This window comes from Garra rufa, chromosome 9, assembly GCF_049309525.1.
Source record: "Garra rufa chromosome 9, GarRuf1.0, whole genome shotgun sequence".
Classification (NCBI taxonomy): domain Eukaryota; kingdom Metazoa; phylum Chordata; class Actinopteri; order Cypriniformes; family Cyprinidae; genus Garra; species Garra rufa.
This window is the reverse complement of record NC_133369.1, coordinates 24,426,544-24,453,217: the sequence shown is the minus strand read 5'-3', so window position 1 is coordinate 24,453,217 and position 26,674 is coordinate 24,426,544. Positions and strand designations below refer to the sequence as shown.

The 26,674-nt window shown below is 35.5% G+C and overlaps 1 protein-coding gene across 1 annotated transcript in view; it reads right to left on the bottom strand.

Annotated features, from left to right (window-relative positions):
- The window catches only part of arhgef1 (Rho guanine nucleotide exchange factor (GEF) 1), a 41,614-nt gene extending 17,077 nt beyond the window's left edge, over nt 1-24,537 (bottom strand). The window contains exons 1-11 of the mRNA XM_073847792.1: nt 24,476-24,537; nt 20,671-20,757; nt 17,274-17,387; nt 16,458-16,556; nt 13,669-13,711; nt 12,449-12,554; nt 10,872-11,012; nt 6,351-6,380; nt 811-928; nt 645-696; nt 325-330 (exon numbers count right to left, since the gene is read on the bottom strand). Of these exons, the coding sequence (XP_073703893.1) occupies nt 325-330; nt 645-696; nt 811-928; nt 6,351-6,380; nt 10,872-11,012; nt 12,449-12,554; nt 13,669-13,711; nt 16,458-16,556; nt 17,274-17,387; nt 20,671-20,757; nt 24,476-24,502 (823 nt within the window). The 5' untranslated portion in view covers nt 24,503-24,537. The remainder of the gene's footprint in view (nt 1-324; nt 331-644; nt 697-810; nt 929-6,350; nt 6,381-10,871; nt 11,013-12,448; nt 12,555-13,668; nt 13,712-16,457; nt 16,557-17,273; nt 17,388-20,670; nt 20,758-24,475) is intronic.
- Between the last annotated feature and the right edge of the window lie 2,137 nt (nt 24,538-26,674).

Sequence of the window (26,674 nt, the reverse complement as noted above, 5' to 3'; positions counted from 1 at the left end):
AACAACACACACAATCTGAAATCTGTTTGTGAATACATCACCTGTGGTATATTCTAACATTGGGGTCATTAAACGATTTTCAAGCAAGCATTATAAAACTTTTTATAAACACATCACAACCAAAGTCACCTCAACCAGAAAACCAAATCAGACTTGCTAAATAGATAGACAAGGAAATGAAAACTATAGACAAACAATGTGTTTGAAGTGGAACATGCAAACGTGCATTAGATTTGATTAGCAAGGGAATGTACCATCTAAGAGGAGAGAATCTACACAAAGAACAGACCATAATACCTTCAAAGTCCAATCTAGTTTGCTTACCATCATCTGCAAGAGGAAAACACAGCAACACAAACAAGTTCCTTTAAATTCTACATCCATCTTTGATCTTGTAGGTATTTCAATGAATATATGCAGAATGTTTTTCATACTATAAGCTACAGAAGTGCCTTCTGGTTTCTGTGTACATTGGTCTCAATGATCTTAGCAGGTGTCTGAGATGTTATGGGTAATTAGTGTAAATGGTCGAATGCAAATCGATGTGCACAGTGAAATAATACAGGTTTGGTCAATGAGCGTGTGATGTAAGTAGGGCGTGTTTTCTAAGGGAGAGGGATGAAGCGATTGTATTGAGTACATACGGGTGAATGCAGGCGGTTTGATGGGTTTGCTGGGTCTGTTGCCTCCCCACGGCTGTTCAGCAGAAAAAGAAACAATACTATTAGACAAGAAAACACAAATTCCTTTTGTAAAGTGAAAATCGGAGAAAATATGTTGTGGAATGAACTATGGAGAATATTATCTTACCTTCAACACAGAAGGGACAGAAGGCCGCCATCCTGACTTGGCTTTCTTGTTGTCGAGCGCTCTGGTCTTGACGCCAAGGTGCTTCATATAGTGGGCCACTGCTCCAAAGATGCAGTTACTTTAGAAAGAAAATAACATAAATGGTTAGAGAGAGTATTGAAATTTGTGGGGAAAAGCTGCTTCACTAAGCAATTTTTGAAGAACGCCTTTGACCGCAGTGTCGGACCAAGTTGCCCTCACACATAGGGGCATGTCTTGTAATGATAGAGATAAGAGAGCATTCAATTTGAGTGCACAGGATGGATATTATCAGATCAACTATTGATAGAGAGAGATGGCAGATAAAAAAAAAAAGAAGAAGAGGAAAATATTGGAGGAACAAGAAATTGAAAAGAATGGAGGTAGGACCCGTGTAAATATCAGAGCAACATTCCAGTGGTAATCGGACACTGAGGTTGCATTGTTTCTTTTTGATAGGTAAGTAACGTTGATTTTGCTTATGTGTTAGCTTTTGTTTGAATATAATTGTGTCATCTTCACTTCTTTCCGCAATTGTTGTTATGCCAGGGTTGTGTACGTGCGTGTGGGGCGGAGATATCAAAATAGAAGCGAGGTCCTGTTGGGCTATGGGAATGTTTGTTTTGGTGTTTAAAAAATCAACAACTTTTGGCAAAAATTGCTTAGTGCATTCTTAAAGGTATAGTTCAGCCAAAAATTTAAATTCTGTCATTAATTACTCACCCTCATGCTGCTACAAACCCTTAGGACCTTCGTTTATCTTCTGAACACAAATTAAAATACTTCTGCTGAGCTTTCTGACTCTGTATAGACAGCAAGGGTCTTTCCATGATCAAGGTCCAGAAAGCTACCAAGAATATCGACAAAATGTTTCATTTGACATCTGTGTTTCAATTGTAATTTTATGGAGCTACGAGAATACTTGAGTTGGCATGAGTTGTTTACGTTCCGAGGAAAGCACACGCATACATCATTGTATGCTCTAATATAGTGCTAGCATGAGGAGAAAAATTGTTTAATAAAGTAGTTTGCTTTTGTTTTTTGCACAAAAATAAAATTCTCATAGCTTCATAAAATTAAGTTTGAACCACTGATGTCACATGGACCTTGAACGTAGTAGGACCCTTGCATTTCATCAAAAGTATCTTAATTTGTGTTCTAAAGATTAACAAAGGTCTTACGGGTTTGGAACGACATGCGGGTGAGTAATTAATGACAGAATTTTCATTTTTGGGTGAACTATCCCTTTAATGTGTCATCAGCACTACTTCAGCAATGTAATTTAGAAAAAAAAAATCATGTCAGTCAAGTTATTTAACAGTCCTAATTAGGTTACACAGGATGTGACAAGATTCCAGTGACAATTAATTTGGGTGTCCGCATCAGATGTGACGTGACAACGCGACGCAAAAGAATCAATCAAATATCACAGCCAATCAGAAGGTTGTGTGGGCGGGCTTTACTTGGAAGCGCACTGCACTGACAAGTAATGCTTGGAATACACTACACAATTTTTTTCCCCGATTTTCACCGATTTACAGTCTGGAGAAGTTGAGGCTAGTTGCTGAAAGTCAGAGCGAGTCTGCAGATTTGAGTTGACAGATTCCATAGAAAATCGCGTAGTGTATGACGGTCACAGACTCCGATTTTTTAGCTTCAGACTTTGATTCTATCCAGTTGGGGGATGTCAAACATGTTTGATATTTTCAGCCGATTTTAGAACACATTGTTTTCATTTGTTATGCATTTCCTAGCAACAAGGTGCATGTTTCTGCATGAGTTTGTTGTGATCGGAACGCTGGTGTATTATCCTCAGTTGTGTAGTGTATGATGGCCAGTTTTCCCTCTGTCACTGTTTACAAAGTCGGCAAGTGTATGATGCCTATTGTTTAAAAAAATTGTTCAGATTTTAAAAGTTGTGTAGTGTATTCCAGCCTTAAATGAATAAGTTTATAATCTAATTCATAAATATTAAACTTTTTTAACATTATTAAATGTACATAAGTGATTGAGTGATTGATACCATCTTTGTCATGGAAAACACTAGCAGTTTTAACCTATATGTGACCCTGGACCACAAAATCAGTCTTAAGTCGCTGGGGTATATTTGTAGCAATAGCCAAAAATACATTGTATGGGTCAAAATGATTGATTTTTCTTTTATGCCAAAAATCATCAGGATATTATGTAAAGATCATGTTCCATGAAGATTTTTTGTAAAATTCCTACTATAAATATATCAAAATGTAATTTTTCATTAGTAATATGCATGGTTAAGAACTTAAGGATAGGAACCCATTCAAATAACATCCATCTGTTTTTAATGTACAGTCGTGGCCAAAAGTTTTGAGAATGACACACATATTAGTTTTCACAAAGTTTGCTGCTAAACTGCTTTTAGATCTTTGTTTCAGTTGTTTCTGTGATGTACTGAAATATAATTACAAGCACTTCATACGTTTCAAAGGCTTTTATCGACAATTACATGACATTTATGCAAAGAGTCAGTATTTGCAGTGTTGGCCCTTCTTTTTCAGGACCTCTGCAATTCGACTGGGCATGCTCTCAATCAACTTCTGGGCCAAATCCTGACTGATAGCAACCCATTCTTTCATAATCACTTCTTGGAGTTTGTCAGAATTAGTGGGTTTTTGTTTGTCCACCCGCCTCTTGAGGATTGACCACAAGTTCTCAATGGGATTAAGATCTGGGGAGTTTCCAGGCCATGGACCCAAAATTTCAACGTTTGGTCCCCGAGCCACTTAGCTATCACTTTTGCCTTATGGCACGGTTCTCCATCGTGCTGGAAAGTGCATTGTTCTTCACCAAACTGTTGTTGGATTGTTGGAAGAAGTTGCTGTTGGAGGGTGTTTTGGTACCATTCTTTATTCATAGCTGTGTTTTGGGGCAAAATTGTGAGTGAGCCCACTCCCGGATGAGAAGCAACCCCACACATGAATGGTCTCAGGATGCTTTACTGTTGGCATGACACAGGACTGATGGTAGCGCTCACCTTTTCTTCTCCGGACAAGCCTTTTTCCAGATGCCCCAAACAATCGGAAAGAGGCTTCATCGGAGAATATGACTTTGCCCCAGTCCTCAGCAGTCCATTCGCCATACTTTTTGCAGAAGATCAATCTGTCCCTGATGTTTTTTTTTTGGAGAGAAGTGGCTTCTTTGCTGCCCTTCTTGACACCAGGCCATCTTCCAAAAGTCTTGGCCTCACTGTGCGTGCAGATGCGCTCACACCTGCCTGCTGCCATTCCTGAGCAAGCTCTGCACTGGTGGCACTCCGATCCCACAGCTGAATCCTCTTTAGGAGATGATCCTGGCGCTTGCTGGACTTTCTTGGACGCCCTGAAGCCTTCTTAACAAGAATTGAACCTCTTTCCTTGAAGTTCTTGATGATCCTATAAATTGTTGATTTAGGTGCAATCTTAGTAGCCACAATATCCTTGCCTGTGAAGCCATGATGGCTGCACGCGTTTCTTTGCAGGTCACCATGGTTAACAATGGAAGAACAATGATTTCAAGCATCACCCTCCTTTTAACATGTCAAGTCTGCCATTCTAACCCAATCAGCCTGACATAATGATCTCCAGCCTTGTGCTCGTCAACATTCTCACCTGAGTTAACAAGACGATTACTGAAATGATCTCAGCAGGTCCTTTAATGACAGCAATGAAATGCAGTGGAAAGTTTTTTTCGGGATTAAAGTTAATGTTCATGGCAAAGAAGGACTATGCAATTCATCTGATCACTCTTCATAACATTCTGGAGTATATGCAAATTGCTATTATAAAAACTTAAGCAGCAACTTTTCCAATTTCCAATATTTATGTAATTCTCAAAACTTTTGGCCACAAATGTAGCTAACGTCGGCATGTCATTTACACACTCATTAAACTTTAGGGAGTAAGGGACTGACAAATGATGGTCATTGTAACATTGCAAAGTGATGGCGCTATAGAGCCATGTTCTTTTTAAAAACATTTTAATAGGTTTAACATTAGATTAACAGCTCGGAATATACGCTACTTTGACTAGAAACACTGGAGACTGGAAATGCAAAGCATTTTTCAGGTTAAGAGTCAGGCGTGACTTCCGCATTCAGGAAAAATGTCTATAGCTATAAATGTCACACAATATGATATTCAAACTCACATTAGACACATTTAACTTTGAATATAGCACATAATCAGTACCTGAGATTATCACTGTCATTAGTTTGAATGCTGTTGTTTCAGCCGCAACATTGCGGCAATAGAAACGGTTTCTAAAATAAAAATTTCGCTCAGGACAAAAACGTGTGTCGCCGCGTCGCGTATAAATAGGACATGGTGTAAGGTTTAGAAAATTGCCCCTTGTGGGATTAATAAAGTTGTTTCAGTTAAAGTTTAAAGTTAAATGTTGGTATTCTAAATAGACTTCTAAAGACCATCTCAGATGTCTACAACATTCACCTATGATATGTTTTATGAATGCAAAGTGCTAAAAATTCACCTTATTTGTATTACATCATATATAGAAATACATTACGGTTTAAAAATTTGGGGTCTTACATGCTCATCAAACATGCATTTATTTAACCAAAAATGAAGTAAAAAAAGTTAAATTGTAAAATATTATTAAAATTTATTTATTAAAGCTGCTCATTCTATAATATGCTGATTTGGTGAAAACCGTTAAATATTTTTGCATTAATGCAATTAAAGTGTTGAATTAATGCATCTTGCTGAAAAAAGTATTCATTTCTTATTGACCCCAAACTTTTGTATAGTAGTGTATATTTTTAGCCCTCAAAGTTCACTATACAAAAAAATGCAATGAATGGCAATGAAGTGCAAGGAGGCACAGTTTGTGTACAGAGGTATTTTCCTTTTGCATGTACTGAAAAAGTGCAACTGAGGTCATATGAATTGTGACTAGTCAGTGTAACCCCCTTGTGTGCTATCAAATTGTCGAAGTACCTCAGTGGGGATTTTAAATTGGCATCAAGCCATTTTCTATACTTTAAAAGAACACCAGATTCTCCAGTAAAGGAGGAGAAAGAGAAGCAGGAGAGGGCGGAGGACTAGAAAAGGGAGGGACAGAAGTCTGGAGGAGGAGACTGTGCACATGTGCATGTCCATTGTCTCATGCACACATGGATTAAGTGATACAGCTGTGCATGACAAAATGAAAAAAATGCAACAGCTGCAAGTATCCACTAACAGCCTCTCTCACGGACACACTGTGCACAGTTTTTTTCATAATACATGCTTATATTGCATTTCTTAGCAATATAATCAAACCAACCAAATAACATAAACTGTTAGGAATGACTGATATCTTCACAAAAACAAAATTTGCATTTGAAAAGATGGGTTTTACAACTACATAAAAGTCAGTTTAATGACTTCAATGATAAAAAAGTTACAAATACACAAAAATACACATCAATCTATAATACAACAACTATCATATAGAAAAAAGACATGCACTTAAAAAAGAAAAGAAGATAAAGAAAAAAGACAACTTACCTTTTGTCCTTGTCTGCAACAATTGAGGGGCTGCAAAAAGCGAAACAGAAATAATCAGAGGGATATCAAAGGAAAACTGCAGCACAACGCTGGTCTAAAGGACTCACCGCTTAAAGTTAAGTAACATTTTTTCTTCCTCGTTCTCGACCGGTTTTTAACTCTGTTTTAGGACGATGGAATCTGAAGCGTTCAAGCTTTTCCTGACTCAAAATGACAGTAACTGTTGTGTTGTTTGCAGTATTCAAACTAATGAACATATTCTGTCACTTGCAAATGAAATAAAGTAAACTAAAAAAAAAAAAAAAAAAATCTAAAAAAAATGTTGGTGCATCAAAAACTGCACACTCAAGCAAAAATTTTTAAATACAAAACAATGCAATGAAATGTTTTCTTGCAAACCTAGAAGTCTGATCTACACTATCTTCTCAAACTGCAAAAACTATGATGGCACTCTCCTAAGGCACTGAGGTTGTCCTACGGCGATGTCCAGAAGCAAGCGAAGTGCTCCGGTGGTGGAACTTGCTATTTAACTGTGTTTTTGCCTGATGCAACCGGCATGCAAGAACATGGAAATCGGATACTTAGGTTTTCCCTATGATAATAAAAAGGAGGAGTGTGATAAGGAATCCCCAGCGCCTGGCCAATCAAAAACCTTGATCTGCCTCTAAGATTACAAATGCAGCCAATGAGAGTGTTTGTGAGTGAGGTCATTACTGTTTTACTGAGGGAGGAGAATGAATGAGGGAGCAAAAAAAACTGCAAGAGGAAGCGGACAGTGTTTGGGAAAACAGAGGACGATTGTGTGAGTGCAAATAAAGACTGAATACACATATTGAGACCATTAGACATCAAAAGAATCAGTGTGAAGTCTCTGAGGACATATTATGTCTGTAATAATGCCACTGAATGTGTGAGACACAGTGTCTTGCATGCATGTTTTTGTCCATGCAGCTATTATATCTTGACAATGTCACTTTACCCTGGTCAGTCTAGCTTATATTAACTATCCTGTCTCACTGCAAACCAGCTTTTGTCCCTCACTCTCTTTTCCTCTCTCTGTCAGCCTCAAACCTGACCCCTGCCTCATCCCCCATTTCATCATTCTCTCTGGCAGAGAGCCAGAGAGTAGAGAGCGGAGACTTCCTGCCAGCGTGGCACTTTTGACTCCATCCTCTCTCTACCACTTCCTCTCTCTTTGCCACCACTTCTTTCTTTGAGATTAATAGGACAGACTTCAAGTAACATGGTGTGTTTTTAATAGAAAGAAAGGGTGTGCCTAGGCAGAGCGTCCAAACCACCTCGGACTGCAGGATTCATGATTGCTGAGCACTAAAACAAATGGAATCTGAATCAAATGTTGATATATAAAGCAAAATAATGCAAAAACAATATGTTATTCTGTCTGGCTACATTCTGAGCATCTAAATCCTGAACAAATGACTCTAAGACTTTTTATCAAAAGTGATCACAGTTTGATGAACTCTACTTAATTATTACTAAAGGCTGCTGAAAAAATGGCTTTGCCAACACAAGAATACATAACATTTTAAAATATATTAAAATAGAAAACACTGTTATAACATTTCACAATATTCATATTTGTACTCTACTTATGATTTAAAAAATGCAGCCACTGTGAGCTTACAAGGAACTTATTTCAAAAGTATTTTTTTTTTAAATATCTTCTAGACACCTAACCTTTGAACCGTCCTATATGCAGTATATATTGTTGTTTTCATATACGTAGATAGAAACTATACTTATGGTCCACACTGGATCCACAGGATAAACCTTTCAACAGAGGGGCATGTGTGGTTCTTTTACTGTATAGTGTGCAGTGAGCACCAGTTTATCCATGCTGGCTTTCTTTGTGTAAAAATAATGAACTGTATCCAGATTGGCAGAGTGGAGGCAAAAGGCTCAGCAGTCTCCTCCTGTCCCACTTCCTGCATGGGGGTCCTCACTTTCTGTGGGGTAAAATTTAATGCTTACTGCCCCACGTTCACCCTCTAATGTGAATCTACTGCACTCATCGACTCTTTGTGATGAACTAACAATTGAAGATTCTGTCATTTTTTAACTCTAAAAATATAATCCATAAACATAATTTTCTGTATACCACAGAATGTCATGGAATTTGCCCAATTTGATATGAATAAATCAATAGTAGGTCAGTACACTTATCAAAACCTGATATAGACTAGTGTATGTAAACTAGTGTATGTTTAAATTTGAATCCTGTATGTTCTGTATGTCTCTGTGTGAATGAATAAAGTGCAGATGCACAGTTTTGTTCACTACACACATACTAAAGCGCGTCATGCTCAAGGTGTTTTCAGCTTCTGCTGCCTCAATATATGAGTACGTACACATATGAACATCAGAAATGCTCTGAGATTCACTTCATGAGCATTTTACCATTACTTTTGAGAATAACTATCATCATACCATATACAGACAGAAACTTAAAGGTCTTCATATCAACCCTTCAAAATAAAAGTTTGGTTTAACTTAAAGAAACTGTGACAAAAATGTGTTACTTAAAGTAATGATAGGACTACTACTAATAATAATAGCATTATTAAAACATTATTTTATGTTCTGGAATATTTACTAGAATTGTGTTTTTTGTTTTTTTTCCAGATAAAAAAAAAAACAGAAAAAATGTAAATACACAACACATTATTTCTGGAAAAAAATAAATAAATAAATAAATAAAATTATATAAAAAAAAAAAAAAAAAAAATCAATTAATTAGGCATGCTTTTGATTATGAAAAAAGAATGAAATCATTAAAATGGAACTGAATTTCAGGGGAAAAAATTTGGAGCATATTTCATAGGCCCTTACAAATTACATTTTTGTTAAACTTTTTATACATTGCTGTTAAATTGTGTAATTTTCATGATTTAATAAGAATTAATGAGAAATGCTTTCTCAATTATTATCTTTTTTTAAATATTTTTTATCTTAAATTTAATCATCAAAAGAGTCTAGAAAAATTACAACTGAGAACGGAATTACAAATTAAAACAGAATCTGGAAAAAAACAGAATTCGGGAAAAAATAAAACAGATTTCATAGGGCCCTACTCACATCATTTATATGACTTTTTCTGTGGAGCACAAGAAAACAATTATGAATCAAAAACAGAAATGTACTGGTATTAAAATTCTGTCTGATACACTGATAATTAATGTCCATATAATGCTGATAAATTGCAGATATTCGTATTTGTTTGTTCAAAAATACATTAAAAAGAGTAATATTGTTCTGTGATGAAAAAAAAACAGCAATCTGAAACAGAAATCTTTTGTAACATTATAAATATAAATACTGTCACGTCTGACAGTTAAATTTTAAATGTGTCCTTGCTAAATAAAATGCTTAATTTATTTATTACTGAAAATGTTACTGAAATATTACAGTTCCTAAACTGTGGTATAAATTAACTAAATAAATATAGAAATCACTAAAATCTAAAATCAATCATTTTAAAAGTGAATTTATGAAATATGTAATATGTTTTGTTCTGGGAAAGAGCAGCCTGGTCATTGTACTAATTATCTCCTAAATATCTGTTTTTCACAAAAGACAAATAATCAGCTTTTAAATCACAGGAATAAATTACATTTTAAAATAAAATAAAAATAAGCTATTTTAAATAGTAAAAGTGAGACGAAATTTTTACTTTTTTCGCTGTACTTTGGATCAAATAAATCCAGACTTGGTGAGCAGAAGAGACTTCTTTAAAAAACATTAAAAACCTTACTGTTCAAAAACTTTTGACTGCTATTGTATGTTGGTTTATATGTCCATTTTAGGTAAACAACCATTTAACTTTTGCCTTACGTTTTTTTTAAAGGTGACTGAACTGCATTACTTTGAGCAAAGACAGGCCCTATCCACAACAAAAAGAACAATTTCAGAGCCAAGAATGAAATTTCAATGGATACGTCAGCTGATCCTCAGAGTTAATTGAACTGCATATAAAGCACACCAGTGAGTGGAGTGAATTCTGATACTGCCATTATAGAACTCACTGCAAGGGGTCAAACAGCCCAGCAGCAAGAAGATCCTGTGCAGTATGACACATTCAATAGGCATCACTTAGCAGCCGGTGAGCGAATATCGACAGAGACTCGGGGGTTCTGATCCGCCGTGAATGCAGATTTGACAATAGCTGTGTTCTGTCTAAGCGAATCGAGAGGGAGAAGTGTTTGCGATCCTCTTCCCCACTGCATAGATGGTGTTTGACTCAGCAGGGCACCACAAAAATCACACAGCAGACAGTTAGAAATCAAGCTTGGATTATAGGTTAGGCACTGCGGAGGGCAGCAAAAGGCAAAGGTCTGGCTCAGTGTTTCCGACAAGACTAGAGCACCTGCTGGTTCTCTCTCAACCATGACATGAGAATCAAAGAGAAAAGCGGCACCCTGTAAACTGACCGTAACAGATGGGCTAATTCCACCAAAACTAGGGTTGCATTAATACCAATTTTATTATAATAACAGTTCTTACTTGGACTCAACCATCTTTTCCAGCATGTATTCAGCTTTTGCCTTCTCCTTCATCTCCATGGGGATGCGGTCGGTTGGACGATGGGATTCCACATCATTTAGTTCACGCTCATTGGGAGTCATTCCCATCATCCTCTTCTGCCTAATGTGGGAAACAATGACAGGTAGATAGCTATGGTAATCGAGTACCAGGGATAGATAAGTGCTTGTTGCCAGGACCTGATATTTAGGGCCAGATTTACTAAGAGCTTGCGCCAGCACAAACCGTCTTTTGGCGTTTAAATAGTACAGTCACGATTTACTAAAGATGCACAGTGAAGAATTATCTAACGATTATTTCAGTAATCGAGTAAACTGTCAATTATTCTGACGATTAATCGAGTAATCTGATAATAACGATAATTTTTTTGTCGTAATAAAAATAGAGCTAAGTGAACAACAGTCTTTAAAATGAATTACTAATTGAGGAATCGTCGCAGTCCTATGCCTGACCTTACTGAATATGCATTTGTAGAAGTTTCCCTTTCAGATGCAAAATTTATGGAAAGAGATTATTAAAATGAATCACACAACGTGATTTACTAACATTTGTGCTCGTCAGTTTATTGGTATTTGCGCCATTATTTAAAGTCTTAAAGGGACACTCCACTTTTTTGGAAATAGGCTCATTCTCCAACTCCCCCCCCCCCCCCCCCCCCCGAGTTAATAAGTTGAATTTCACCGTCTTGAAATCCATTCTGCTGTTCTCCTGTTCTGGCGATATCACCTTTAGCATAGCTTAGCATAGATCATTGAATCCTATGAGACCAATAGCATCACATTCAAAAATAACCAGCGAGTTTCGATATTTGTCCTATTTAAAACTTGACTCTTCTGTAGTTATATTGTGTACTAAGACTGGTGAAAAATGTAAAGCTGTGATTTTCTAGGCCGATAAGATTAGGAACTACACTCCTATTCTGGTGTAATATTCAAGGAAGTTTGCTGCCATAATATGGACGCAGCAGGCGCAGTAATATCACGCAGCGCTTGAAATTAGTTCCCAGCTAGGCAACTTCCAACAAGGAACGCTCCCTGTGCATACAGTTGGTCACGCTGGATATGTTGACGGAAGCTAGCATTTCCACATGTGCTGCGTGATATTACTGCGCCTGCTTCGGCCGTGTTACGACAGCAAACTTCCTTGACTATTACGCCGGAATGGGAGTGTAGTTCCTAATCTTATCGGCCTAGAAAATCGCAGCTTTACATTTTCCGCTGGTCTTAGTACACGATATAACTACAAAAGAGTCAAGTTTTAAATAGGACAAATACCGAAACTCGCTGGTCATTTTTGAACGCGATGCTATACCGGTCTCATAGGATTCAATGATCTATGCTAAGCTATGCTAAAAGTGATATCGGCAGAACAGGAGAACGGCTGAATGGATTTCAAAACGGTAAAACTCAAATTATTAACTCGAGGGGAGTTGGAGAATGACCCTATTTCCAAAAAAAGTGGAGTGTTCCTTTAAAGCAGGCAATAATTTGCGCTGCTTTTGGTAGATTTTGAAATACACTTGCGGGACCGTGACTTACCTGAAGTCATCCAGCTGCCTCAGTATCTCTGGACTTTGCATGAACTGTATTTCATTAGCAAAGCGTTTTTGTTGTTCTTCACTGATCAATTCTGGACGTGTGCGATCTGAAAGACCACAATAAGAGAGATAAATTAATTTTATATAAAGTAACAACAGCAATAATACAACATCAACATTAAAGGGGTCATGAAATGAGAAACCAAAAATCCCTTAATCTTTTAACATATAAGAGGTCATTTCGCTAAAAACATCCTGTAAGTTTCAGAACTCAAAACTTTCTCATTAGTCTAAAAACAGCTTATATTGAAGCAAATCTGCCAAAATGACAGGTTGTGGAATGTACCACTCTGTTATGTAATAGTGTGGCTAAACACCGCCTCCGCAGAAGAAAATCAATGCCAGCTTCTACATCACTGCCTGTTAGCCACGCCCACCCATTCACACATGTAGTGTAAATAACGAGAGAGGCAAACGCTGGTCTACATAGAAACCAAATGACAAAGATGGCTTGGAACACAACAAGACGCTGTGCAATGCCAAGTTGTGGAAAAACACAGCCTTTGCACTGCCTTCCTTCTGATCCCAACGTTAGGAAAAAGTGGATGAACCTTGTTTTTAATTAAGTTAGTTTAATGAAGTTAAATTAAAGTTTAGAAATTTAATCAAGACCACGTCAGTAAGAACTTGGCCCTGTGTTCAATTCATTTTACCATGGATTCGTTCACAAACAAGGAACAATTTGACACAGGATTTTCAGAAAGATTAAAACTAAAAGCCAATGCTGTGCCGGCTATATTGAATCCATCAGTAATGTCGAAACACACAAGTGTGAGTAACTGTTTATATTACATAGTCACTATTGTTTTGTTTGTTATTACAGATTGTTTGATATGTTCTGAATATTTATGTGTTTTGACCTAAATCATAGCAGCATCTATGAGGAATGTAGACATACACAACAAACACAACTGTTAGCAAATCATAGCAGTGGGCGTTTACTTTTGAGTCTACAATCTGCCATGCCTATTAAACAGAGCGTTCTGATTAGGTGGGTCAAAACAGGACAGAAAATAACCTATTACTTCTAAATCATGTTTTCTGATGTAACAATCTTGATAACATTATAAGGGGACCTCAGAGAACAGTACAAAATAATAAAAAGGGCAGTTCATGATCCCTTTAAGTACAGTAATCTGATTTAGACAGAAATTCACTCACCCAGTTCAGAGGCTATGTGATTTGGCACAGGTACTTTGAGAATCTGGAAGAGAGAAGGAATGTGTTGAAAATACTTCAATCCAAAACCTTGACAGGACCAAATCAGGACGCAGCATTAAAGGGTTAGTTTACTCAAAAATGATCATTAATTACCCTCATGTCGTCCCTGTATTACCTTAGTTCATCTTCAGAACACAAATTAAGATATTTTTGATGAAATTCGAGAGCTTTCTGACCCTGTATAGACAGCAACACAACTCATTCAAGGTCCGAAAAGGTAGTAAAGACCAACCTTAATTTTATGAATTATGAGAATACTTTGCGTGCAAAAAAAACAAAATGACTTTCTTTGTGCACAAAAATTATTCTCGTAGCTTCATAAAATTACGTTGAACCACTGATGTGACATGGACTATTTTAAGGATGTTCTTATTACCTTTCTGATCCTTAAACATGTCAGTTGCCTTGCTGTCTATGCAGGGTCAGTTATCAAAAATATCTTAATTTGTGTTCTGAAGATGAATAAAGGTCTTACGGGTTTAGAACGACATGAGGGTGAATAATTAATGACAGAATTTTTATTCTTGGGTGAACTATCCCTTTAAGGATTTGTAATGCTGGTTTGACTAACCCAGTAGTTTAATAAAACAAAATAAATCATATAATTAGCAAAATATATAAAGGATAATTATAAACAAATTACAATTAACTCCAGATTTTAATTGGAGGACATTATAATATAAGTTAATGCTTTATATTGTCCTCCAGTGTTATGTGTAATACAGTACAACACCACCAGAGGTCACAACAATATAAATAACCAGAGAACTACTTTCTTTCATTTAATTTTTAGCTCAGTCCACACCTCCATGGCCTTAATGCCAAGTCAAAAAATGTGCACAGAGAGAGAAATATTCAAAAGAAAAAGAAAGACTCGACATAAAAATAAAACACGAAAAGGAAGGGAAAAAGCAGCCATTCATCAGGGGAGGTCATTCCCATGACCCAAGCAGGAAGTCAGGCTGCAGATGCAGATGAGAGACAGAGAAAGAGAACATGTCTAAAAGAGGGATAAAGTACTCAGAGAAAAAAAGTTACATTGGACAGAAGGGGGAGGCAGACTGACTGGAGGGAAAAGACAAAAACTTCAAGTCTAAACAGAGACGGATTGAGGGAGAAATAGACAAATGGGGCAATGACCTGATATATCACATGAAACTGAAAGAAAGAAAGAAAATGACATCTAATGACACTCAGAAAGAAACATAAATCTCACCCGTTACAGCACATTACTATAATCAAAAACAGCCCAAGTTGACAAGGATCTAAGTCATTTTAATGCGCATTTCAAACTCAGACACAACTGTATTTTGTCTAAAATCATTTTAAACAGCTTTCTGTTAATTACTTTATAATTACTATTCACATTTAGCACATTAAGGCACGGTTTCACAGACAGGGCTTGGCTTAAGCCAGGACTAAGTCTTAGTTAAATTAAGATATTTAAGCAGTTTCATTAAAATGCCTTAGAAGAAAATGTTGCAGGAGTGCATCTTGAGAAATAAGCAAGATATTTTCAGTTGAGGCAGCTCAAACATGCATTTTAGTCTGGGACTAACCTTAAGCCTAGTCTGTGAAACTGGGGGTTAGTATTTAATACATTTAGTTTTTATAAACCCGTTCAGTTTTTATGACTAATCTATTAAAAACCCTTACTGATAAAAAGCCATCCATGGACATGTGAGGGTTATGCATCAACTACCATTGCAAAAATATGTGAACAGTAAGTCTCTTCTGCTCACCAAGCCTGCATTTGTTCAGCCAAAGAAGAGAAAATATAGTAAAATGCTGAAATATTTTTACTATTCAAAATAACTGTAATTTATAAAATAAATGTAATTTATTCCTGTGATCAAAAGCTACATTTTTTGTATCATTACTCCATGATCCTTCAGAAATCATTTAATATGCTTCTTTGAAAGCACAGGGATAAAGCACAGGGATAAATCACATGGGGGGGCAGCCGTGGCCTAATGGTTAGAGAGCTGGACTTGTAACCCAAAGGTTGCGGGTTCGAGTCTCAGGTCCGGCAGGGATTGTCGGTGGGGAAGGTGAATAACCAGCACTCTCTCCACCCTCAATACCACGAATGAGGTGAGTCCCTTGAGTAAGGCACCGATCCCCCACTGCTCCGGGTGTGTGTTCACTACTGTGTGTGTGCACTTGGATGGGTTAAATGCAGAGCACAAATTCCTAGTATGGGTCACCATACTTGGCCTCACTTCACCTCCTTTCCTAAATTACATTTTAAAATATATTAAAACAGAAAGCAAATAGAAAGTTATTTTAAATAGTACAAAAATTTGCAATATTACTGTTTTTTGCTGTATTTCGGATGAAATAAATGCAGGCTTGGTCAGCAAAAGAGACATAAAAAACAAAAAAATCTTACTGTTCAAAAACTTTTGACTGGTAGTGTATATATTTGTATGTGTATTTTCATATTAATCTGCTTCATTATTTCAGAAAACAGTACACTAAAACATTAGAAAGCCTGTTCACGTTGAAAGAAAAAGAGCTCAAAGATGAGATTGACAGACAGCAGATCACCTGTGTGATAAATAAAATACAACTTAAAAAAATCCCCAGCATTCCTTTAGGGGGTCTAACAAAAAACAGACAATAAAACGAGGGGTGGACTGCAAAGTGTGACAGAACAAAGAGGCAGACTTGTAAAGTGATAAACAAACTTGACAGCCAAATGTCTAAAACTCTTCTTGTTCACATACCGCTCCTTTTTCCAGGAAAGTGTTGTAGAATTCCCCAAAGTGCTTCTTGGTGTCTTTGGCATTGAAGTTCTTGAAGAGGTCAGCATGAAGGTAGCATAGCTAAGACAAGGGGAAAAGAAAGAGAGAGAGAGAAAGAGATCGAGTGAGGGAGATTAAAGAAAGACAAGTGTAACAAAACTGACAGATTTAGAAACCAAGAATAGAGGTGCTATGTTAACCTATATGTGAGCTTTATTGACTGAATGGAGAGGCAACTAAACATTTTGAAATTTCAGAGTTTTTCAGAGCACTTGCTGACCAGTGAGAAAATAGCATTAGGAGGGATGACAGGGACAAATTGACCAATCTAAAATGAATGAACACAACATAGTACCTGTTGGATTTGAAAGCAAACAACTTGTCAAACTCAATAATATATTAAATACGTCCACCATGGTGTTTTTTTCCCTTTACCATAGATATCACTAATTAAAATTTAATGAAAGGTTATGCTCTAAATAATTGACATCATCTGTGAGATTTGAACAGTTTTGAGGTTAAATTAAGAAAGAGATGAAGGATTTGGGATTTGGGAGACGGTACCTGGGGTAGATCACATTGGCTGCATGCCAAATAAAGGAAGAAATACTCATGCTTTAAATCACAAGAAAAGGGCTTTATCTGCATACATGACACCCCGCCCACTCCCCAAACACATACAACATTCATAGCTGAACAAGAGATAATGTAAAAAACACACTGAGCCTCACATACTAAAGTAAAAGCATGCATGCGCACTGACAAAAATAAACAGGCCCACATCGTTCAAGTTCTTACCACAGGAGCAGTGTCAAACTGTAACATGACATGATGAATGAAGACCAGTAGGTGGGTGGGCCTGGACTTCAACAGCTCAATACTGTTGAAGTGACTGCACTGATCATCCACCATCTGAGGAAAAAAGTCAAATAACTGTTAATGTATGTTATTGTAAGTGTAATCAAATTTCATTCATTCTTGATTTTATCAGTCAGTCATTACTCCAGGCTTCGGTGTCACATGATCCTTCAGAAACCATTCTGATATGTTAATTTGCTGCTCAGGCAACATTTATTACTATCAATGCTGAAAACTGTTTTGCTGCTTAATATTTTGGAGAAAATCTGGATTTTTGTTCAGGATAATTTGATGAATTGCAAGTTTAAAGAATAGCATTCATTTAATTACACTTTTTTAACCATTTTACATTTCTTTACTATCACTTTTTAACAGTTTAATGCACCCTTACTGGAAATTATTCATTTTCTTCCAATTAAAAAAAAGCACTTTTGAATAGTAGTGTATATAATCACTACATATACACAGAATTGTGTTGATAAATGCTGTAACCAAATGTTTTAGTATAGCAATAGCATTTTCATTGAATACTTTCACAAATGATCGCATTGTATTTTTGCCGATTCTGTGCTACTAGGACTGGGGAAAAAAAAAAGAAACGATATTGATACTCAATCCCAAGAATCGATTAGTCTAGCTTGTTTTCAGTTAAAGGGGAAGTTCATCAAAGATGTTCATGTCTTTCTTTCTTCAGTCATAAAGAAATTATGTTTTTTGAGGAAAACACTTCATGATTTCCCTCCTTATAGTGAACTTATATGGTGCCTGTGAGTTTGAACTTCAAAATGCAGTTTAAATGCAGCTTAAAGGGCTCTAAATGATCACAGCCATGTAAGAATGGTCTTATCTAGCGAAACAATTGGTTATTAAAAAAAAAAAGACAATTTATATACTTTTTGTTCTTGAATGCTTGTCTCATTCTAGCTCTGTGTTTACTCTGTGTATTCCGGTTCAAGACAGTTAAAGTATGTCAAAAAACTACCATCTCATTTTCTCCTCCAATTTCAAAATCGTCCTACATTGTTGCAGAAGTACCGACCCAGTTTTTACAAAGTGAAAAAAAAAAAAAAAACATTAAAAAATCTTACCGTTCAAAAACTTCTGACTGGTTGTGTAATTATTTTAACTTTATTACTATAAAAACTGGTAATTTAAAGGAACACTCTACATTTTTTGGAAATAGGCTCATTCTCCAACTCCCCCCGAGTTAATAAGTTGATTTTTACCATTTTGAAATCCATTCAGCCGTTCTCCTGTTCTGGCGATATCACTTTTAGCATAGCTTAGCATAGATCACTGAATCCTATGAGACCAATAGCATCGCGTTCAAAAATGACCAACGAGTTTCGATATTTGTCCTATTTAAAACTTGACTCTTCTGCAGTTATATTGTGTACTAAGATTGGAGGAAAATGTAAAGCTGCGATTTTCTAGGCCGATAAGATTAGGAACTACACTCCCATTCCGGTTTGCTGCCATAACATGGCCGAAGCAGGCGCAGTAATATCACGCAGCAAATCGCAGCACAGCGTGACCAACTGTATGCACAGGGAGCGTTCCTCGTTGGAAGTTACGTAGCTGGGAACTAATTTCAAGCGCTGTGTGATATTACTGCGCCTGCTGCGTCCATATTATGGCAGCAAACTTCCTTGACTATTATGCCAGAATGGGAGTGTAGTTCCTAATCTTATCAGCCTAGAAAATCACAGCTTTACATTTTCCATCGGTCTTAGTGCACGATATAACTGTAGAAGAGTCAAGTTTTAAATAGGACAAATGATCTATGCTAAGCTATGCTAAAAGTGATATAGCCAGAACAGGAGAACGGCTGAATGGATTTCAAAAAGGTAAAACTCAACTTATTAACTCGGGGGGGGAGTTGGAGAATGAGCCTATTTTCAAAAGTGTTCCTTTAAGGATTTGTATACAAATCAGTTAATTTTTACATTCTATATTATAGTAACCGACTCTAATTTTAACAGCATTAGTTGAAAGTTTTTTTTTTACCTTGAAGAAATTTATAATATGATATAATATAATATAATATAATATAATATAATATAATATAATATAATATAATATAATATAATATAATATAATATAATATAATATAATATAATATAATATAATATAATATATATTAGGGGTGGCACGGTACATGAAAAACAACCGAACCGTTCGGTTCGCTTGTCTCGGTTCGGTGCGCGTGTGCGTCGCACGGTTCAACACATGCGCAATGTAGCCTCGTGAGTGTCCTTTTTGCGTGAAATAAGAGGTGTGTGTAGACATAGAGACAGTAAAAGTGGAGTGCTGCAGGTTACGTCACGTGTAGAAATGGCAAGTGGGAGAGATAAGGAAGGCTGCCCGGAGTTGGAGGATGCGCCAGCTATGATACGCTGTTCATCCAACTTGGCTGTGCTTTCAATTTTATTAAAGGAAAGGATGAAGCTGATTGGTTGGTTCATGTCACATGGCCTGCGGTGAGCTCGCGGAATTTTGAAAAGATGTTTTTATCTCGATGCGGCGCGGATGCGCCTGGAAAAAATGAGCGTGTCGCACCGCGTCGCTTCCATTACGAGCGCGCATACCGCGCGTCTACATTTGAAATAACAAACTTGAGTGCGCAAAAGACGCTTCATGTGAACGGCCCCTTAGCCAGGTCAGATGTGTGGGAACATTTTGGATTTCATGTTACCTATGATGAAGACGGGAATAAAAGAATAGATCGAACTGAGACTGTGTGCAAGCATTGTGGAAAATGCATATAATATGCTAACAGCAACACTTCTAATTTGTCAGTTCATCTGAGAAGACATCACACCAGTGTGTTGGTAGACATGCAAATTAATTCTTCAGTTCAATCTTTATGTGTCAAAAAGGCACATAAATTCCTGTGGAGATACACATTGTCCTGTTTTTGCCAAATAAATGAAACGCATGTCATCAATGTCTTCTCTATTGCTGTATCAAATCTCCCCTAGCTTTCCTCAGAGATGGTCTCAATAATGTGCTTAAAGTCAAGTCCAATTCAGTTTGTGCATGATTACATGATAAAACTTTTTTTTTTAATAATGTATCCTAAATTGTGGACAATCAAGCTACATTTCATATGCCAAAACAAACTTCTGGAGTGTTAAAGATTAAAATAAAAAAAATAAAAACAAGAACCGTACAGAACCGAAAACCGTGACCTAAAACCGTGATACATTAAATTTATTTCCAATTACTTATCTGTTTAAATTAGATATACAACTGCAAATTAATTATTCCAAATATTTCTCCCTCAAAGATTATAAAAGAATCATCCAAACTAGTTCAGAGCTAATGTATCACTCACAGGTTGTTCGTCATTCTCAAAATCTTCATCCTCTGCTCCAATTATGTTCATGGCTGGATTTGCCCCTTGAGCACCTGACAGCCCGCGCTGTGGAGAGACAAAGATGAGACGAGGAAAGCGTTAATAGACATAATCTTATAAAACAATGTTTCATGTTAGTAGACTGAGTGACAAAATTAACGGTTTCATTACAGGACAATAAAACTGATGGCCCGGTGCACGGCTATTCGACAGAGAGAAAATGTAAAAACAATTTTGTTAAAGAGGATAAAGTTCTGTTAAAGAAGCACAAGAAAGTATCACAGCCAATATGTCACACAATACCTAATAAAAGAAGAACAGCCCTTTCCAAAACAACAAAAATGATCATGGGTTAAAAAGAAAGCCCTTAACAAGTATTAAACGCTACATATAACATTATGCTGCCAATATGTGATCATTTCTAATTAAAGGAGAAGAATTGAAAACATTGAGTAGCTGCCACAAATTATTCTGACTTGAGGCTAAACTAAAACATTCATGCTCTGAACCAGAGCTCAGGGAGCCAAGACGAACCTTTAACACAGAGGAGAGTGAATGAATATTCATACTCCAGCACCTAAATGAAGTGCATTCTTTCACACAAGATAATACAGGCATAACGGTGATCATATTTCTATTTCTTTCTACCTGTTGATAAACTTAAATTCAATCAGGGGAATATTCCATAAACCAGTCCAATGACTCTTGGCCACTGGCTGTAAATGTAACAGTGTTCTACTGTGAGAGCGGCTGAGAACAAATTTCCTCTGTCGCTGTTGTGCAATAACAACTCAGTGGAAAGAAGCTGAAAATCCCTGCGCAAGCCCAACTCCAGCCATTCAAAAGACCAAGTGTGTTTATCTGAGTAGAAACAAACAAGCAATTGTGACGAAGGCTACGAGCACAAATCGAGCTAGCGTTTTCTCTGTGCAAACGTTTTCATCTCAGATAAAAAGTGCATCTGTTTACTAAACATTTATAGTTTGGTCAAAAATTAATATGGTCATCATTTACTCGCCCTTATGTCAGTGTCAGATAGCAAGTCATACAGGTTTAGAACAACATGAGGGTGAATAAATAATGACAAAATGTTATTTTTTATGTGAGCTATCTCTTTAAGCTGAGACAGATACAAGCAAAGTCTAAACTGATCAACATTATGTCGGAGCAACACACCCAGTGGGATTTTGTTCCTGAATGAATTAGTGTTTTTAAACAAAACCGCTGAATTAATGATTCAGTGACTCATTCATACACGTCACTTGTTGCCATCTACTGGCGGAAAACAGAAGGAGTGACTACAGAGAAGGTCAATAATAGCATCTCATATCTCTGCTATTTTTTTGCCGTTGCACGGCCCAGACTTTGCTAGACCCCCTCAGAAAGGTCAGACCCCCTTCGGGTTGGTGAGAATGTGGAGGAGTGTAAGTCATGGCAAAAGACACTCAGAAACGAGTCAGCTGTGCCGCCCCACCTTCTACAGCGCATTCCTGATTTTATGAAGTATCCAGAAACATTTGCGTCTCAGCAGCTGTAATGTCTGACGGTGTATGTCTCTGTGTGTTAGTCCATTTATTGTCTTTAATCTGATGTGACTTTGATCTAATACCACAATAAAAAAAAACATTTTATTACCCTGAATCTACCATGTTGCAGTAATTGAGTCATGTGAACATAAAATAGTGTTGTATTATAAAAAGTATTTAAAAATTAAATTAGCATTTATGAATTAATAAATGTAACAAAAAAAAAATATTATTAAAAATAATAATAATAATAAATTGCAATTATTGTATTAAAATAAGTATATTAATCAAATTAATTATTAAACAAAAAGCAATTCCCAAGCACATTTTACTAAATTTGTACCAAAGCCAAAATAAATCCATTATGAGGAAAACATTATTTTATTCATTCAAATACTTTAATAATATATATATATATATATATAAATTTAATTAATTCATTCATTTTTCCTACACTTTTTTGTCCTCCGTAAAAATATTCAGATTTCTAAGCGCACTGTGCTAAATTTGTACTAAAACCAAAATAAATGATAAACTCATTATCAGGAAAATATTATTTTAGTCATTCAAATAACTTTAATAATAAAAATAGGCCTACATAATTATAGTTAAATGTATTTTATCAACATTTAATTATGATAAATTGCAATTATTATACAAATATTTGATCAAATATATTAATTTAATAAGTCAAATAATTTTAATTCTAACTTTAATATCATTATAGTCAGATTTATTATATAAAAAAAACATTTAATAACAATAAATTGCTATTATTATATTAAAATACATTAAATTAATTAATAAAATAATTCTTCTTACACCTTTTTTTCTGTGAAAAACGTTCAGATTTTTAAGCGCACTGTACTAAATTTGTACTAAAACCACAATAAATGATTAAACGATTACCAGGAAAATATTATTTTATTCATTCAAATAACTTTAATAATAAAAAATAGATAATTATAGTTAAATGTGTTATATTACATAACACATTTAATAATAATTAAAATGTTATTATTATATTAAAATATATTAATTTAATGAATAAATTAATAAAATAATTTTTATTTTTTTCTATGAAAATGCTCAGACTCATAAGCATACTGTACTAAATTTGTACTAAAACCAAATAAATGATTAATTGATTATTAGGAAAAAATAATTGTATTCATTTAAATAACTTTAATAATAAAAAATACATTTATTGTATTATTTTATTAAAATATTAATTAAATTAATTAATAAAATCATTTTTCTGTCATTTTTTTTTCTATGAAAATGCTCATATTTCTAAGCGCACTTGCTAAATTCGTACGAAAACCATAACACACAATTCATAGAATTATCCGGAAAATAAAATTTTATTCATTCAAACAACTTTAATGATAAAAAATACATTTACATTATTATATTAAAATATATTTAATTATTTATAAAATGATTTTTCCTACACTTTTTGTGAAAATGCTCTGATTTTTAAGTGCACTGTACTATCAGGAAAATATAATTTTATTCATTCAAACAATATTATTAATAAAAAAAATACATTATTGTATTATTTTATTAAAATATTTTAATTTAATTAATAAAATAATTTTTCTGACACGTTTTTTTCTATGAAAATGCTCAGATTTCGAAGCGCACTTGCTAAATTTGTACTAAAACCAAAACACACAATTCATTGAATTATCAGGAAAATATAATTATATTCATTTAAATAACTTTAATAATAAAAAATAAATCAATTGTTTTATATTAAATAACACTTTATAATAAAATGCAATTATTATAATAAAATATATTTAATTAAATAATTTTTCTAACACTTTTTTCTCTATTAAAATGCTCTGATTTTTAAGCACAACTGAAACCAAAATAAATGATTAATCAATAATCAGTAAAATATTAGTTTATTAAATCAAATTAAATCAAATGATTAAATAATTAAAAAGTTAATTTTATTATTATTAAATACTAAATTATATTACTACTAATAAAAAATATTATTAAATCTTTTTAAATAATAATTAAAATAATTAATGAATGAACAATAATGTTCACACTTTTTTCTGTGAAATCTTCCCCCCATGAGGCCCCCTGAAAACCCCTTGAAAACTCTTGCTCTAGTTAGTTTTGTAATAATGGTGGAAACTGTGATTACGCCATCTCTGTTACCAAACCAGAGGCAGGCTCCTTTTAAGAACATCAAGAATGAATGGAAACAAACAAATACGAGCAGCTTCAGATGCCTTTACCCCATTATGGGCGTCTTCGTAATCCATGCTGTCGTAGGTCGCACCAACACCGCTTAACCGAGCTCCTGAAAAGACACGACATCATGAAAGCCTGGAATGGCGTTCTTTGTCAGCAAGACAAGCAAATGCAAACACAAAGCCACGCACACACAAACATACTGCCAGGAGCAAAGCCGATTGGGCCATCATCCGATACAAGTATACAAAGTGGAAAACAACAACATCAAGATCAGCCAATAAATCAATAACAGATAGACCAGCGTGGAAGAATTTGAACGAATAACAGTGACTTCAGTTCTCAGTGGTCAAACGATCTGTAGTTTAGTTTATTTGTTGCGGTCCCTTCCTTATTCGGAATAATAGATACGAGATCTTTACTTTTTGTTTGCTGCTCAGTATCGGCTAATGCGTTCATCTACTCAATCTCCAATATAAAACAAAGGCTTCTTATGATCTAATCTCAATGAGCATCAATGACGGCATTAATCGAGTTTTGCAGTGAAAGTCCACCAACTTTAGGACAAACAACAAAAGCAGATAGCTGGGGAATGTCTTTGCATACCAGACTACCCTTATGCAGCTGTTGAGACAATGGCCTTGACCTCTGCACTGGAGCGGTGTGATAGCACAGGCCTAAAATAACCGCTAATGGAGCTGTGTTTGTGTTGGAGTTTTATCAGCTGCTTTAATCAGCCAAGTCTCTGAGATCTTCAAAGCTTTCCAAAGAGCAGCGTCTACAGTGCAGGCAAGCATAAAGAGACAAGAGAGAGAGAGAGAAAGGAAGTGGGTGTAATTTCCTCAGGAAACGATCACAGCCATTTTTTTGTCAACCTGTCTGCAAAAGTCATGTTCAGAGTAACAGAGAGCATAAAACAAAGGAAAAAAGACAAGGAGGGACAAACACATACTCAAGAGTATGACACATAAAAGCGTGAGGTGAAAAGATTTATGCCACTTTCCACAAGTCGGGTACTCTGGGGTGTCCAATTATCGTTTCAATGTATTACAGACACAAATATGATGTTTTAATTTGTAGAGAGAACTAATATGTGCAGTAGCTAGTGTACAATACATAAATGTCTGTAAACCACATAAAATGGTCATTTCTGTCTCACAAAGGTTTAACTCTTAACAATTAAAACCATACAAAAGACATCTAAATAATACAAAAGCCAAGCTGTTTTATTTAGATAGATACATACTCCAGGTCCTGTCAAGGGGTGAAAACTTTTGAAGATTAAGGTAAATTGTACTTAATTTTTCTTCCGGGAAACATGCAAGTATCTTGCGTTGCTTTCGAAGGGCAGTACTAAATGGAAAAAAATGATATTTCAATAAAATAAGAAAAATGTGGACATTTTCATCTTGTTCAAAAGTTTTCATCCCCCGGCTCTTAATGCGTCTTGTTTTCTTCTGGAGCATCAGTGAATGTTTAAACCTTTTTTAATAGTTGTGTTTGAGTCCCCCATTTGTTCTCAGTGTGAAAAGATGGATCTCAAAATCATACAGTCACCACTGGAAAGGGTTCAAATATGCAAAAGATGATGGAACAACGAAGAATTTGCAGGACCTGGAGGATTTTTCTGAAGAACAGTGTTCAGTTTAACAGTTCAGAACAAACAAGGGGACTCATGAATAACCATCATAATTTCAGCTATTTTTTTTCAGCTATATATAGTCTTGTAGACTATATGTTAACATCCTTTATGTAAAATATCTTACTCATTACCAAACGTGACCTTTCCAACGTGATTACGTAATGTGTGAATTCGCAGACCCGCATCGCAGAGTAGTGCAACCAATTTGTGGTTTAAAAGTATATAATATTTATTTTAGTTTTTTTTAGAAAATGAAAGGTCGTTTCGCTAGATAAAACCATTATTCCTCAGCTGGGATAATGTAGAGCTTTTTTGAAGATGTATTAAAACTAGGCGTGTCACAATAATAGATCTCTAGAATCGATTCTGAGCTTAGTTTTTAACAGCAAATGGTGCTCCGGACTACTTATGAATGATTTATTTTGAGTTCAACTGGTGTTTGTAAGAAAGTGGAAGCAAGCAGAGTACGGCTGTTTCAAAAGCACGCACTGCCATTTGCTGTTAAAAACTAAGAATCAGAATTGATTCAAAAGAGAATCGCGATGCAATTAATAAAAAAAAAAACAAACGCAGCCCTAATTGAAACAGCAGTTTGGACCTT